General features: G+C 37.7%; 1 protein-coding gene across 1 annotated transcript in view; it reads left to right on the top strand.

The window, feature by feature from the left end:
* alg5 (ALG5 dolichyl-phosphate beta-glucosyltransferase) overlaps positions 1 to 17,027 on the top strand; it is a 47,843-nt gene that overhangs the window by 1,103 nt on the left and 29,713 nt on the right. Inside the window, exons 2-5 of the mRNA XM_073043900.1 lie at positions 1,847 to 2,021; positions 11,469 to 11,515; positions 11,891 to 11,959; positions 16,917 to 17,009. Coding sequence (XP_072900001.1) covers positions 1,847 to 2,021; positions 11,469 to 11,515; positions 11,891 to 11,959; positions 16,917 to 17,009 — 384 coding nt within the window. The remainder of the gene's footprint in view (positions 1 to 1,846; positions 2,022 to 11,468; positions 11,516 to 11,890; positions 11,960 to 16,916; positions 17,010 to 17,027) is intronic.

Here is a 17,027-nt window from a genome sequence, read left to right as displayed (position 1 = left end):
TCTGGTTCCCACAATGGCCTCATCAACACTTAAGAACCCACAACACCAGGGTGTAAGCAAGCCATCCTCCAGACTGATATACCACTATGATCAATATCTCCACAATTCCCACCTTCATTTCCATTAGTAATCTAAAACTAGGTAATTATCTGTATTTAGTACAGCTAGATTTTTTGACATCTCCTGGTTATCAGCTTCTAGCCCATTCAGTTTCTCAGCTACATGCTCCTTTGTTGTGTGACTTCACCAATATCACCTTCCTTAAAGGGTGAGACAGAGTATTTGTTTAGTATCTTGGTCAAGCCCTCTACCTCCAGGGTAGATCTTGCCCTTTTGATCCCTGATTGGCCCTACCTCTTGCCACTCATTGTCTGAGGATCATTCGTGTTCCTTTATCCTACCCTTTCTGAAGTCCACAATCATCTCTGGTCCTTGACATTGAGTGCAAGGTTATTGTGACGCTACTCAACTAGTTGGTATATCTCCTGTGTGCTCTCTCGTCTCCATTTGAGATCCTGCCAACAATAGTTGTATCATCAGCAAACTTATAGATGGCATGGGTATAGAGAGAGTAGATCAGTGAGCTAAGCACACATGCCAGTGTTGATCATCAGTGAGGAGGAGATGTTATTACCAATCTGCAGAGATTGTGGTCTTCTGGTTAGGAAGTCGAACTAATTGCAGAGGGAGATACATAAGCCCAGGTCTTGTAGCTTTTCAATCAAGACTGTAGGAATGGTGTTAAAGGCTGAGCTGTAGTCAATGAATAGTATCCTGACATAGATGTTTTTATTGTGCAGGTGATCTAAGGCCACAGGAAGAGTCACTGAGATTGTGTTTGCTGTAGACCTATTGTGGTGATCAGCATATTGCAGTGGGTCCAGGTCCTTGCTGAGGCAGGTGTTGATTCTAGCCATTACCAATCTCAACAGATTTCATCGCTGTAGATGTGAGTGCTACTAGATGATAGTCGTTAAGGCCAATCACACTACACTTCTTGGGTACAGGTATAATTGTTGCCCTTTTGAAGCAGGTGGGAACTTTTGACCGTAGCAGTGAGAGATTGAAAACGTCTTTCAAAACACCTACCAGATGGTTGGCACATCCTGAAAGACGGCCTGACATCAGCCTCTGAGACAGAATTCACAGGGTCACCAGGTGCTGCAGGAATCCTCACAGTTGTAGTTCTATTGTCTTTTCAAAGCAGGCATAGAAAGCATTGGTAGTGAAGCATCGCTGCCATTCATAATGCACTCTGGTTAAACATCCTAGTTGGGTGGTCTTTCATTGATTCTGTTATACTTACTATTCTCTGGATTTGTTAAGCATGCCTACCAAAAAATAAATCTCAGGGTTGTATATAGTGACATGTATGTACTTTGGTAATAGCATTTACTTTGAACTTTCTTTACACTCACTGGACAGAAACTGTATTCTGTATATTAGAAGAGCCCACTTAGATTTATGATCTGAAAACAGAATTTTATGGTAACTAACAATATCCTAGGAGATATTTATTCATAAGTATGATGAACTGGAAAGGCTTAGAAATCAGATGCAGTAGGTTTCAAAAGGAAATTCGATAAATAATGGAAGAGGAAAGTTGAAATCTCAGAAGATACAGCTAAATGGATAGCATAAAAACGGCCTTGAAATCTACCTGACCTCTTCCCATTCGTATCATTATTTAATGTGACTCATGTCATTGCTCTTTGATTGTACACCAAATGCTGAATTTCACTGTTTGAGAATCATGTGGTTTGTAAAGTAAAAGCAGTCCTTCCTCGTGTTTTACATGATCTGTTCTGCAATTTTAATGGTCTCTTGTCTTTTTCTTCCCCCACAGCTTGTATTTATTGTGCATGTGACAGCTATAAAAATGCCAAATCTTGCTCGTGGAGAGAAAGAAAAATATTTCCTGAATCAAAGTTCTGCTGGGAAGGAATTGTTCCCCAGTATCCATGATCCTTCCACTAAGGAACTATCTGTTATTGTCCCATCTTATAATGAAGAACAAAGATGTAAGTTTTCCTTTTTGAATGCTGTAATTCTTGAGACAGTTTGGGAAAAATGTAAATAGAGATTTCTGTAGCTTCTGATACATGTCCAGCTATCAAAAGAAGATAAATTGTTCATATTTTAGAGTTCCATAATGTGAATATATAAAAATAAAATGGTGCTAGCCTCGTTTCACTGGTTATGCACTGGCATCTTCTTCACACTGAGCACACAATCGAGGGTGACTCTCGACTGTTACATAGAAGATGCTGTGCTGTTGGAAGAGCTGTTTTGCAACTATGTTTTTTTTAAAACTTTTTTTATTGAGTTTTCAAATGATTACAGAAAGAAAAAAATATATACCCTTCCCCCCTCCCCTTAGCCCCTCCCCCTAACATCCCTATAGAAAAAAAGAAAAAGAAAGAGAGAGAGAGAGTGCCTGGATATCGGAAGATCCCCACATGCTCCACGGAGTTCGTAATAACTTTAGTATATATATTTATTTATTTCCCCAAATAACCAATTATTTTATCTTCGGAGCACCTATATATTTAATCCTGTCTTTTGTAAATGGGGCGCCAAATTTTCAAAAATGTTTCATATTTATCTCTTAAATTATAAGTAATTTTTTCAAGAGGAATACAGCTGGAAATTTCATTCTTCCAACGATCTATACTTAAGTATGAATCCGATTTCCAAGTAACTGCAATAGCCTTTTTGGCTACTACTGCCAGTGCAATTTTTATGAATTCTTTCTGATATTTATTCAATTTGGGTTTCGATTTTATCCCTTCAATATCACCTAATAAAAATAATATTGGATTATGTGGAAGTTGTGTTCCAATAATTTGTTCCAATAAAACTCTTAAATTTGTCCAAAAAGGTTGTATTTTAGAACAAGACCAAGTAGAATGTAAAAAAGTACCGATTTCTTGGTTACATCGGAAACACTGATCAGATAAATTTGGATTTAATTTATTTATTTTTTGTGGAGTAATATATAATTGATGTAAAAATTATATTGCACTAATCTTAACTGAACATTTATTGTATTTGTCATACTATCAAGACATAGTCTTGACCAATTTGTTACTTCAATTTTAATATTCAAGTCACTTTCCCATTTTTGTCTTGACTTATGGATTCCTTGTTTAATTGCCTGTTTTTGAATCAAGCTATACATACAAGAAATAAATTTTTTAGTTTTTCCTTTTTGAATTAAAGTTTCTATTTCATTAGATTTCGGCAATAACATTGTATGACCTAATTTTTCTCTTAAATAAGCCCTTAATTGGAAGTAACAAAGAAGAGTGTTGTTTGATACTTTATATTTATTCTTTAATTGATCGAATGACATTAATATACCTCCTTCAAAACAATCTCCTATATAATCCCTTTTTGAAACCAATTATATAAAAGTTGATTATCCATTGTAAAAGGAATAAGTCTATTTTGAATTAAAGATCTCTGCTAATAAAGATTTCTTTGTCTCATCATCAACATTTATCTTATTCCATAAGTCAATCAAATGTTTTAATATAGGAGATTCTTTCTTTTCCCATATCCATTTAGATTCCCATTTATATATAAAATCTTCTGGTGTATTTTCTCCTATTTTATCTAGTTCTATTCTAATCCATGCCGGTCTATCTTTCTCAAAAAAAGATGCAATAAATCTAAATTGATTTGCTTTATAATAATTCTTAAAATTTGGAAGTTGTAACCCTCCTAGATCAAATTTCCATGTCAATTTTTCCTACGATATTCTTGACATCTTACCTTTCCAAAGAAACTTCCTCACATATTTAACTCTTGAAAAAACTTCTGGGGTAGTTGTATTGGTAGTGATTGGAATAAGTATTGTAGTCTAGGGAATATATTCATTTTTACGGTATTTACTCTACCTACTAATGTTATTGGTAATATCATCCATTTATCAAGATCTTCTTGAATTTTTTTCAATAATGGTAAGTAATTTAATTTATATAAGTTCTTTATATCATTATCAACTCTTATACCTAAATATTTTATACCATTTGTCGGCCATCTAGATTGAGTTATTAATCGACATTGACTATAATGTCATTTAGTAAGAGGTAAAATTTCACTTTTATCCCAATTTATTTTGTAACCTGATATTTTCCCATATTCTTCTAATCTAGAGGATAATTTACACAATGAGTGCAATGGGTTTGTTAAATAAAGCAGAACATCATCAGCAAATAAGTTGATCTTGTATTCCTCCTGGTTAACTCTGAAGCCCTTAATATCTGGGTCCATTCTAATTAATTCAGCTAATGGTTCTATCGCCAACACAAATAAAGCAGGTGATAATGGACAACCTTGCCTAGTTGACCTTGTTAACTGAAATGGTGTTGAAATTTGACCATTTGTCACTACTTTAGCTTTGGGATTAGTATTTAAGGTTTTAATCCATTTTATAAAAGATTCTCCTAATCCATATTTTTCCAATACCTTAAATGAAAAATCCCATTCCAATTTATCAAATGCTTTTTCTGCATCTAAAGCAACTGCCACACTCATTTCCTCCCTCTTTTGAGCCAAATGAATTATACTAAATAACCGAGTTACATTATCTGCCGATTGTCTATTTTTAATAAATCCTGTTTGATCCATATGTATTAATTTTGGTAAGTATTTAGATAATCTGTTAGATAAGATTTTTGCTATTATTTTATAATCAGTGGTCTATATGATGTTGGCTTTAAAAGATCTCTCTTTTTTTGGCAATACTATTAAAATAGCTGTCGAAAAAGATTCTGGAAGTTTATGCATTCTTTCCGTTTGATGTATTAACTCCATAAAAGGAGGAATTAATAAATCTTTAAACTTTTTATAAAATTCAGGCGGAAAACCATCTTCTCCTGGAGATTAATTACTTTGAAATGATCCTAGAGCTTCTTCGACCTCTTTTAATGTAAAAGGCATATCTAATCCCTTCTGTTCTTCCGTATTCAATTTTGGAAGAGTTATTTGTGATTAAAAACCTTTCTATCTTGACATTATCATTTTGTGATTCTGATTTATACAATTCAGAATAAAAATTCTTGGAAGTTTCATTAGTTTCTAAAGGTTTATAAGTAATTTTATTTACTCTTGTTCGAATTGCATTTATCGTTTTAGAAGTCTGGTCTGTTTTTAACTGCCATGCAAGGACCTTATGTGATCTTTCACCTAATTCATAATATCTCTGTTTAGTTCTCATAATTGCTTTTTCTGTTCGATATGTCTGGTGTATTATATTGTAACTTCTTGTTAATAAGTTGTCTTCGTTTTTCTTCTGTCATATATCTTTGAGATTCTTTTTCTAATTTTGTAATCTCTTTTTCCAATTGATCTATTTCTATCATATATTCCTTCTTAATTTTAGAAGGATAACTTATTATCTGACCTCTCAAATATGCCTTCATTGCTTCCCATAATATAAATTTATCATCAACTGAATGTGAATTTGTATCTAAAAAGAACTGAATCTGCTTTTTCATAAAATCACAAAAATCTTGACGTTTTAGTAATATTGAATTAAATCTCCATCTATAAATTGATTCCTCTTTATCTATCATTATCATTGTCATTATCAAAGGAGAATGATCTGACAATATTCTCACTTTATATTCCATATTTTTCACTCTGTCTTGAATATTCGTTGATAATAGGAAAAAATCTATCTTTGAATATGTTTTATGTCTATTTGAATAAAATGAATAATCTCTTTTGGGTTAATTCTTCTCCATATATCAATCAAATTTAAATCTTTCATCAATGATAAAGTTAATTTTGCTACTTTTGATTTTGTGACAACCTTTGTTGATCTATCTAAAACTGGATCTGGACAAAAGTTAAAATCTCCACCTATTAATATTTTGTCATGTGCGTTAGCCAAATTCAAAAAGACCTCTTGTATAAATTTTACATCATTTTCATTTGGTGCATAAATATTCATAAGAGTCCATAGTTCTGAAAAAATTTGACAATGTATAATTACATATCTCCCTGCCAAATCAATTAATACGTTTTGTATTTTAATTGGTAAATTTTTATTAACCAAAATTGCAACTCCTCTCGCCTTTGAATTAAATGAAGCTGCAATAACATTTCCAACCCAGTCTCTTTTTAATTTCTGATGTTCTATCTCTGTTAAGTGTGTTTCTTGTAAAAAAAGCTATATCTATTTTCATTTTTTTAATGTACGTTAAGTTTCTTTTTCTTTTCACCGGTCCATTAAGCCCATTAACATTAAAACTTTAAAAAAATCAGTAAATTAGTCATTATTTTTAATTGTGTTACTCCAATCTATAATAATACCTAATCTTTCAACTTTCCTGGTACCTTGGGGAATCTTTTTAAAATTCTCCATGTTGCTATGGGTGTCCCCACCGATCATCCAGGCAGAAAGATAGAAGAAAAATAGATTATAAAGAAAAAAACAAAATACCCCCCTACTAATGTTGTGGGGAAAAAAAGAACACATTACCCCCCTCTGTTGTACGGGTCATGGCAATTGCCATGATTACACACGTGAATCCCGTAGTAATCGATCCAAAGCTCCCCAGCCCCCCCGCAACATAAAAAAGTATATATAAAGAAGAAAAAAATACTATTCTTAATTAGTATTTCTCAAATTTTGCCTTTCTCCCCTGTATCATCCTTAAATGTCCATCACTTCCATTCACTGTCTCTGTCTTCATCTTTAATCCATTACACTTGGAAATCTCTGTGTAGTTAGTGAATAATTGGGAGTTTTTGTGTGAACTTCTCCGCTTCTCGATAATCGGTAAAAAATCTTCTTTTTCCATCCTCCAAAAAAATTATCAGTGTTGCTGGGTGACGCATTATAAATTTATAACCCTTTTCCCATAAAGCTTTTTTCGCTGGGTTAAATTCCTTCTTTCTCTTCAAAAGGTTATAACTTATATCAGGATAGAAAAGAACTGCTTTCCCTTCTATCATCATTGGCCCTTTTCTCTTTTTGGCACATTGGGCAGCCACCTTCAGGATCTTTTCTTTATCTTGGTATCTTAAGCATTTTATCAAAATTGATCGTGGATTTTGATCAGCTTGAGGTCTTGACCTTAAGGCTCTATGAGCCCTTTCAATTTCAATTAGAGTTTCTCCTTCCATTTCCAAGTTTTCAGGGATCCATTTTTGAAAAAAATTTATTGGATCTTCTCCTTCTATATCTTCTTTAAGTCCAACAATTTTAATATTGTTTCTTCTACTAAAATTTTCAAGCTTATCCATTTTTTCCAACAATTGTTTTCTTTCTGATGTCTAGGCAGTAATATCATCTTCCATTTTATTCATTCTTTCAACCATGTCTTCCATTGTAGCTTCCAAATCTATAATTCTCTTTTCCATTTTTTCCTGTCTTTTTGTCATTTTATCAAACATAATCTCCATATTTATCATTTTTTGATTACTTTTAATGCGTTTGATTTTTCTAATTTACGCATTATTTGCATCAAAGTCTTTTCTATATTTCCAGAAAAACTTTTACCTCCATCTTCGTCTGATTCTTCCAGAGAATCTGAATCTACCTCAGATTCACTTTCACTTTCGGTTTCAATTGTAACTGGGATTTGTAGTTCAGGTTGCTCTCGTTTGCGCATGGTCCTTCCTTCACGTTTGCGCAGTTCTCGTTGGTCTTTTTCTTTAGAAATGGTCGATGTTGCCGCAGTTTCCTGTTCTGTATTTGATGTACCTGAGCCGGCGGTTCTTTGGCAGAAGCGGGCCTTGATTCTGTTCCAACTTGCGTTGTCTTCACAGTAGTAGTTTTCTTCATCTTCTGTTTGTGAGGCATAACTTGAAACAGTCCGGAGTAGTTTATAAGTAACTTTTAGAAAGTATTGACTAATTTTTCTTCACTTAAACATTAATTTACTGATTTTTTACGGGAGAGCTGGGTTCCCGCGTCTCGATCCTATGTCATCATGTGATGTCCCCCCCGCAACTATGTTAAGCAGAAGTTCTGTGACACAATTGGAAAAGCACAGTGGTGCAGTTAGTAGAACTGTTACCTCACAGCATCAGTGATCTTGGTTCAGTCCTAACCACTGTTTGCCTTGTGACCATGTGAGTTTCTCCCAGTGCTGTAGTTTTTTTCTCACTTCCCATAGACTGTAGGATGGCTACTGTACAGTATTATGGTCACTGTAAATTGCCCCTAATGAGTTTGTGAGTCACAGATTCTGAGGGGTATTAATGTGAATGTAGAGAGAATAAAATTGGTTCGGGAGTATTAGTGTGAAAAAATGTAGCCAGCATGAACAGGCAAATAAACTGTTTTGTGCTGTATCCTTCTCTGGTACCATTTTTGCTGAGGACAAAATGGGATATTCTGGTTGCTTGGCCAATATTTATGTTTGTGGGAGATTGCTGTGAGTGCTATATGACCTACGTTATTACAACAGCAATTACCTTCGGTTGTAAAGTGATGGAGGACCTCTTGAGAGTATAGAAATGCAAGCTCTACATTTATCAAAAGCATCACTGCATAGCAGAATCAAGTTTATTATCACTGATATTGTGAAGTTCGTGTTGCAGCAGTACAGTGCAATATGCTCATATGCAAACTCTGTGAACATCTGATTCCACTGCTTCCTTAAGTCCCTGAACTTTTGTCTATACGCTTCGGGTACCAGCTCATAGGCCCGAAGGATAGCCTGTTTTACTTCCTCATAATCCTCTGCAACCTGCGCAGACAACGCCACATATGCTCGTTGAGCCTTCCCTTTAAGTACACTTTGTAACAACACCACCCACTTATCTCTAGGCCACTTCTGGTTCGCGGCCACTTTTTCAAGATGCAAGAAGTACCGATCAATGTCCATCTCCTCAAACGGAGGTACCAACCTAATCTCCTGACTAACATTAAACCTTTCCCCACGGTCTGCCCCACTATCCACACATTGCCATTTCTCCCTCGAACTGTCACTGTTTTTCTGCCTCCTCCGCCTCCAACTTAATTCTCTCCAGCCGCATCTCTTCTAGACGTAACTGGACCTCCACTTTCCCTACAGGAAAGTGTTCTAACACCTCCGGCTTGAATATCTGCATCATGACATAATGTTCAGCTATCTTACGTTGTATCTCTGACTTCGTCATCCCTTTCTTAACCTCCTTGAGTTCCATGGTCTCCACTATTTCCCGCAACTCAGACTTTTTAGCCTTCTTTAAACCCACAGGGTCCGGACTTAACAGAAACTCGCCAACATCCATTTCTGCTGCCTGCATTTCTGGTTTCTCACACAACCAGAACAGATAAGGGAATTCTACCCTGATTCACTGGCCCCCCAATTTGGTAATTAAATCCCAGACGAGCCCCCAATTTGTTACGTACCCCATAACTGGGTTAACAGACCAGCAGGAAAGGACTGATACGTTGAAGTCTGGTGATACTGTAACTAAAGGTGTTTATTAGTAAACTAAACAATACAGTATCAGAAATGCCAATATACATATAAAACAGGTTAGCAATAATAAAAACAGAAGTGTAGGAATAATAATCAACAGTAAAAATAAAACAAGCCCTAACAAGTCTAGGGTAAATGTATTGTCATAGAAGAATATAGAGTTCAGTTCAGTTCATGCTGAGGTAGTTGCAATGTTAGAGAGAGAGAGTGAATGAGAGGTGAGCAGCTGCAGCAGGCAAACATTCCGTTGTCTTCTTGTTCCATTGTACCGTTGGGGTCATCGATTATGACCCTTCCGTTCCAGGCTAGACCGTTCTTCAGTGATGGACTCGTCACCCAGGCAAGGGTGGACACACACACACAAGTCCCCACCGGTCTGCCTTCATACACTGTGTTCCAGACCGATTCTCCTGAACCAATCCTCCAGGCCCCCACCTTTCTGTGGGTACACAACACACTTTCAGTGTCCACTGGTGTGTCTGAGGGTGTCTCCCCAGATCCATCTTTCATTCCCACTGATGGGGTATCAGCTATCCATCAACTCAACATGACCATGTCCATCAAACTAGTCCACTCCCTGCTGACTCAGCATGAATGTTAACGAGCAAAGAAGTGTCCTTGTAGCAAAAGATTGTTTACCTTTCCATCAGTGAAGAAGCCATAATACATAAATCATTTGTCTCTCTCTCTCTCTTATCTGTGGCAGATGCCTCTACCTCTGTTCTTCATCTCGCTCTCTCATTAGCAGCATAGTTCCTGGGGGGGGGGTCTGGTTTGTTCACACATAACAATGTAAAAATTATTACTAAAAATGTAAAAATTAATACTACTAAAATTACTGTAATAAATACTGTAAAAAGAGAGCAAAGTAGTGAGGTTATATTCATGGGCTGTTCAGAAGTCGGACAGCAAAAAGGGAGAAGTTATTCCTAAAACATTGAGTGTGTTTCTACATTGAGTCTGTCTCTCATCCCTGATGGCTGTAATGAGAAGGTGGTGAGGGTCCCCAGTGATGTATGCCACCGTCTTGAGGCACCACCTTTTGGAAATGCCCATGATGGAGCTGGCTGTGTTTACAACCCTCTGAAGCTTTTTTGGATCCTGAGCATTGAAGCCTCCGTGCCAGGTGGTAATGCAACCACTCAGAATTCTCTCCTCGGCACATTTGTAGAAATTTGCTAGAGATCTTGGTGACATACCAGATATTCTCAAACTTCCAATGAAGTATAGCCACTGGTACGTCTTCTTCATGATCACTTCAATATTTCAGGCCCAAGATAGGCCCTCAGAGATATTGATGCCTATGAACTTGAAGCTGCTCATCCTTTCCTCTGCTGACTCTTCGATGAGGACTGTTATATGTTCTCCCAACTTCTCCTTCCTGAAGTATATTACAAATTCCTTGGTCTTACAGATGTTGAGTGCAAGGTTGTTGTTGCAACACCACACAACTAGCTGATCTGTCTCACTCCTGTATACCTCTTTGTCACCATCTGAGATTCTGGCAACAATAGTTATGTCAATAATTTTGATGCAATGGTATTGTTGATTAATGTAGCAAGCTTTATTCAAGTTGTAACTGAAATAAACTTTACAAACCCTCAAAAAAGTGTAGACGCCTCTGTTCTACACCTTTATCACTTGTCAAATACTGAAATGGAAAGATTGGAATAGACAACAGAAATTAAAGAACAATAATCTTGATTTACTATGCTACAAGTCTTTTTTTCATCTCTGTAATTAATATTTCTTTATTGTGTTTACAACCATTTTCTTTCCCGACATCCTTTGTTACAACTTTTATTCCTCATCTTACTTGCTGCGATATAGTTCATTCTAACTATGAAATGCTTCCACAATACCTTTGTGTTCATATTTTGCTGTCTGCAAGATGGTACTCTTTATTTGCAATATGACCAGTGTATTCTGAGTTGAATTGTAGTGTTCCCTAAATTTTAATGCAGAGAAATCTTGTTAACTAACACATTTAAATTAAATCTAAATACTCATCTACTCATGCTTTTTCTTTAATTTCAGTACCTCTGATGATGGATGAGGCGCTAGAATATTTGGAACAAAGACTGGTATTGAGGTTTTCTTTATTATTGCTCATTGATTTCGGGATTTATTTGGGTGTCCTTAAAATGTGAAGAGCTCAATTGGGTTTTTACCTTTTTTTAAATATATTCTCATTTTTATTTTGGGGTAGTTAATTGGATTGTAGCAAAGAAAGCTACTGTGTCTATAACTGTAATGTTAGCTCCTCAACTATCAGCACCTCACCCCATTCTTATGTCCTTTACAGTATACCTTTACAAAGTTCCATTTCTAAGAAATATTCGGTTCATATTTTATTTTTTATAATATGTGACATGAAATATTATCTAACAATTTGCACCTTCAGATATAAAACCTAAAGAGAGTTACATTTTAACATTTTGGTTTTTTTTTCCTTGTAGAAGAAAGACTCTTCATTTTCTTATGAGGTGATTGTGGTAGATGATGGAAGCAAAGACAAAACGACAGAGGTAAAAATGATCCAAAACAAGTCTATGAGAATTCTTGTGTTTTGGTTCAATAAAATAGCTGTTATGGGAAAAGATTGCTAGGGCTCTGACAGAGATTTATAAATCTTGACTGGTCTCACAGATGAGGTGACAGATGACTGATGGAGGGCAAATATGGTACCTTTTTGACGAAAAGCAACAAAAAATATCTAATGATTACAAATCTGTGAGTCTAATGTCAGTGGTTGGAAACATTAAGGGGGAAAGTGCTGAGAGACAGGATTAATCTACATGTGGAAAAGCAGCTTAAATTTGTTGTGGGGGGGAGACCCTATCTGCAATTTCGTTGACTGTTTTGAAGAGGTAATGAAGTCTTTTCATGAGGGCAGTATCATTGATGTAGTTATTACAGTAAAATTTTTGACAAGGTCCCATATGGAAAACTGGGCAAAAAGATTAGATCCTTGGAATCTAAGACAAGTTGATAAAATGGATGCAATGTTAGCCTGGTCCTACAATGGTGGAGAATTGTTATTGTGATAGTAAGTTTGTGATCAATGGTGAATCAGTTGGTGCTGGGACCCTTTCTGTTTATTAGATGCATTAACAGTTTGGATGTGAATATAAAATCATGATTGGTAAGTATGCAGATGACAGGAAAAGCTTTGGAATCAGGTGTTTAAATCCAAGGTTCTCTTAGAAGTCAGGATCGAGACATGGAATTTGTTGCTTCACGATTGCTTTATTAATAGTTGATAAGACAAAGGGAAGTTGAAACAAAGAGGCACAGGAGTCTACTATCTGAAGAAGAAAGAAACTAAAGATGGTGCTTGGCATAAAACAGCTACTTTTATACCCAAATTCTATTCAGATATGCAGACAAGAGACAACCAATTAGAAAATACTTAATCAATACGGTAGTAAAAAAATTAACCAAGGAAAAATCACTTAGTCACTTAATGAAGTACAGAGAAGTGTCAGAGGAGAGGGGAGTATTTGGGAGTTCAGGGTAGGTAGGATGTTAGGAAAATGGAGGCTCTGATGACCCAAGAGATGATGGTAGAGTCGTGGAGACCTGGTTTGAGAGTAGTGTTGGGGGAAGAGGACCCCAGGGGCACAGCGGCAGCAAGAATGGTCTCAGCCTGGAGGTGAAAGCAGCCAAGATTGGAACTGGAGGCTGCGTAATTCGCAATGTGAAGGCATCCAGGGTCGTTGGAACTGAAGTTGGTGTGATCTGTGGTCTGGGGCCATCCAGAGTCATTGAAGTTAGAGTCGGCAACTGTATCCATCAAAACCAAAGTTGGAGGTGGCGGGGCTGCAGTTTGGAGATGGGTGATCTTCTGATCCTTCTTGGACATGAGGAAGAAGAAATGGAGGCTGATGGCATAGATCCAGCGGAGGGTAAAATGTTGGAGAGGTCCATGGCTGGTGGTGGAGAGTGATATCCGGAGTCGTGTCAGAGACTAAGACGGCCCACAGATATCTCTGCATGGCGGAGAGGGTGGCATGTAGAATTTGGAGCATGAAGCAGTGGGAGAAGCAGCCAATCAAATGCAGATACCAGGGATCTTCGGTGTGTCTAAACTGGGATGCCTACAAATGGAGCTGGAAGGTGGCAGTGAGGACAAGTTCCCAGGAAGGATACATGGCTGTGGTAGCGAGGCTGGATGGGCACATGGTTGAAGAGTAGCAAAGATCACAAAGGGGCAGCCGTGACAAAGGGTCTCACTGGACTCTCATCGAAGAGAAGATGTAAACAACTTCAGGGTACGCATTCCTTAAGAGACTTTGGAGCAGCGGATCATAAAGAAAAGAGATTCTGCAGATCCTGGAAATCTGGAGCAATTCACAAAATGCTGGAGAACTCAGCAAGTCAAGCAGCATCTGTGGAAATGAGTAAACAGTTGATGTTTCTGGCTTGACCCTTTATCAGGACTGGAATGGAATGGGAACAATGTCAGAATAAGAAGGTGGGTGGAGGAGAAGGAGGACAAACTAGAAGATGATAGGTGATGCCAGGTGGGTGGGGAGGGGGGGATGAAGTGAGAAGCTGTGAGATTATAGGTGGAAAAGCCAAAGGGCTGGAGAATGAGGAATCTAATAGGAGAAGAGAGTGGACCATAGGACAAAGGGAAGAAACAGGCTCCGGGGAAGGTGATAGGCATGTGAGGAGAAGAGGTGAGAGGCCAGAGTGGAGAATTGAAGAAGAGGGAAGGGAAGGGGGGGTGGGGGAGAAATCAATCTTCGTGCCATCAGGTTTGGGGCTACCTAGATGGACTATGAGGTATTGCTGCTCCAACCCAAGGGTCACCTCATCGTGGCAGAAGAGGAGGCTGTGGACCGACATATTGGAATAGGAATGGGGATAGGAGGCGTGGTTGAGAGTGTGCTGACCTTTTGCATCACAACCTGGTACTCCAGCTGCAGTGCTGCTGACAAAAAAGCCTTGCAGAGGGTGGTTAGGGGAGCGGAGAAGGTTATTGGGGTCTCCCTACCTTCTGTCCAAGACCTCTTTAAGAGTCGATGCCTCCAGAAGACACAGTACATCATTAAAGACCCCTCACACCCTCTCCATACACTGTTTGTCCTTCTGCCATCAGGCAAGCGTTACAAGAGCATCAAAACAAAAACAAGGTTACTAAACAGCTTCCTCCCACAAGCAGTCAGTCTGCTAAATAGCTGCTCTACCTGACTCTGCTTTGGACACTTTTAACTTGCACTGGACACTTATAACTTGATTTTAACCGACGTGGCTGTTGTGTTTTACTATTTATTGTTGTGTTTACTATTTGTTGCATTTCTTATGTTGTGACTGCACTTGCCCCTGGGAAATGCTGTCTCATTCTGCCCTGCAGAGCTGATGTATGGTTGGAATGACAGTAAAGTTTTTGAATCTTGAAAACAAACTGGTTGGCCACCAGGAAATTCTGCTTTTTGCAAATGGACCAGATCCCCCATTGTAAGTTGGCTCTCACCAATGTAGAAGAGGCCGCATCGGTATCACTGGGTATAGTAGACAACCCCAACAGGTTTGCAAGTGTAGTGTTGCCTCATCTGGAAGGTGAGGGTCCTGGATAGAGGTGAATGAGTAGGTGTAGCACTTCTGCTGCATGTCCTAGAAAGATCCAATTTCATAACAAGGTACAGTAGATTGTGAGGCGAACAGTCCATCTTTCTGCACAAGGAATGTTCAATGGTCTTACAACAGTAGGATAGAAGCTGTCTTTGAGCTGGTGATACATGCTTTCAGGCTTTTGGATCTTCTGTCTGATGAGAGTGGCTGGGTGGGGTCTTTGATTATGCTGTCTGCTTTACTGAGGCAGCTAGAAGTATGAACAGAGTCTGGAGGAGAGGCTGGTTTTTATGATGAACTGAACTGTAGCCACCATTCTGTGCAGTCACGTGCAGAGCAGGTGCCATGCCTAGTCCTATAATGCATCTAGATAGAATGTTTGGTTAGGTTTAATGGGAATATCCTGAATCTCTTTAGCCTCCTGATTAAAGAGTAGGAACTGGTGAGCTGTTTTGGCCATGGTGTCAACATGGTTGGACCAGTACAGGATATTAATGATGTTCACTCCAAGGAACTTGAAGCCCTCAACCCTCTCAACTTCAGCACCATTGATTTAAAGAGGAACATGTGCACCTCAAACCACACCACAGTCCTCCCCACACCGAAGTCACTGACCAGCTCTTTAATTTTGCTGACATTGAGGAAAAGGTTGTTGTCATGGCACCATGTCACTAGACTCTATGTTTCCTTCCTGTGCTCTGGATGTGAGGTTGGTAGGTTAATTGGCCTGTGTAAGTTGTCTGTAGTTTGTAGGTGAACAGTGGAATCTGGTAGAGAGAAGTTGATGAGAATGTGGAGAGAATAAAACAACAAAAAATGGGATTAACATCAGATTAGTGTGGTTGATTGTCGGTGTAGATGTGAATGACCGAAGGGCCTGTTTCAATCGCTGTATCTCTGTGACTCTAGAATGTAACAGCATGGAGATTATGGTAAAACTTTATAAAACATTGGGTCAGCTGGAGCTTTTCTTGTAATTCTATCATCACATCATAAGACGATCATGTTTGCACTGGTAGCAATGCATCAGGATGTTGCTTGGGATGGAGTGCTTCAGCTATGAGAAAAGATAGGAAAGTCTGGTTGTTTTCCTTGGAGCAGAAGAGCCGAGGAGTTACCCTATACAGGTGTACAAAATTATTGGAGACATAGTCTAGAGAGTAGGATCCTTTTGCTCATTGTAGAGGCATAGAAGACTAAAGGGCATATGCTCCAGTCAGGGGGTGAGAGGTTTAGAGTGGCTCACGTTGAAATATCATCTACTTTTCTCATTACGTTCTACTGATCCACTGAGTATCGATAGCATTTTCTGTTTTTATTTCAGTTTTTGCAATGTAAAATCACACTGTCTGAAAAAAAATGAATGGAAAAGCATATGTACATATCTCTCATTTTATAACCTATAAAAAAACAATGTTTTTAAAAAAAACTCATACAGTTCATGTTTTTAAAGGAACCATTTGTTTTGGTTAACGTTCATGATTAATACTCTTGAAAAGTTTGCTGAGTATAACGGTTATTCATGTGCATTATCCATTGAGCTAAAAACAGTCTTTAATAGAGCCAAAGTATAACTCTCTTCTACTTCAGAGTGTAAAACTAAGATAAAGAGCAAAATCATAATTACATTCTGGAACTCTGATAATGGTTCTGCAGCTTCTTCCATTAATGGAGAAAACCAGTAACTGACCCTTTGTAAAGTCAGCACCGATGACTAGTACTTCACTTTTAGGATACTCATCAATCAAATTACGGTTATTGTAAGAAGAAGTACAGTGTAATTTAATGCACATAATGGTGACATTGAATTTGGTGCCAAACTTGCAAAGAAATCTTGTTAAAATTTAGTCTGGAAATTTGCCAGATTGGTTACCTCATGACATCTTCTGATTAAATCCGTTGTAGGTCGGTCTAAGGTATTCTAAGAAGTACGGATCTGATAGGGTACGTGTACTAACATTAACAAAAAACCGTGGGAAAGGTGGAGCTATTAAAATGGTGAGTTAATTTTTTTTA

Source organism: Hemitrygon akajei, chromosome 4 (assembly GCF_048418815.1).
Source record: "Hemitrygon akajei chromosome 4, sHemAka1.3, whole genome shotgun sequence".
NCBI lineage: Eukaryota > Metazoa > Chordata > Chondrichthyes > Myliobatiformes > Dasyatidae > Hemitrygon > Hemitrygon akajei.
This window is presented reverse-complemented; position numbering and strand designations above follow the sequence as displayed.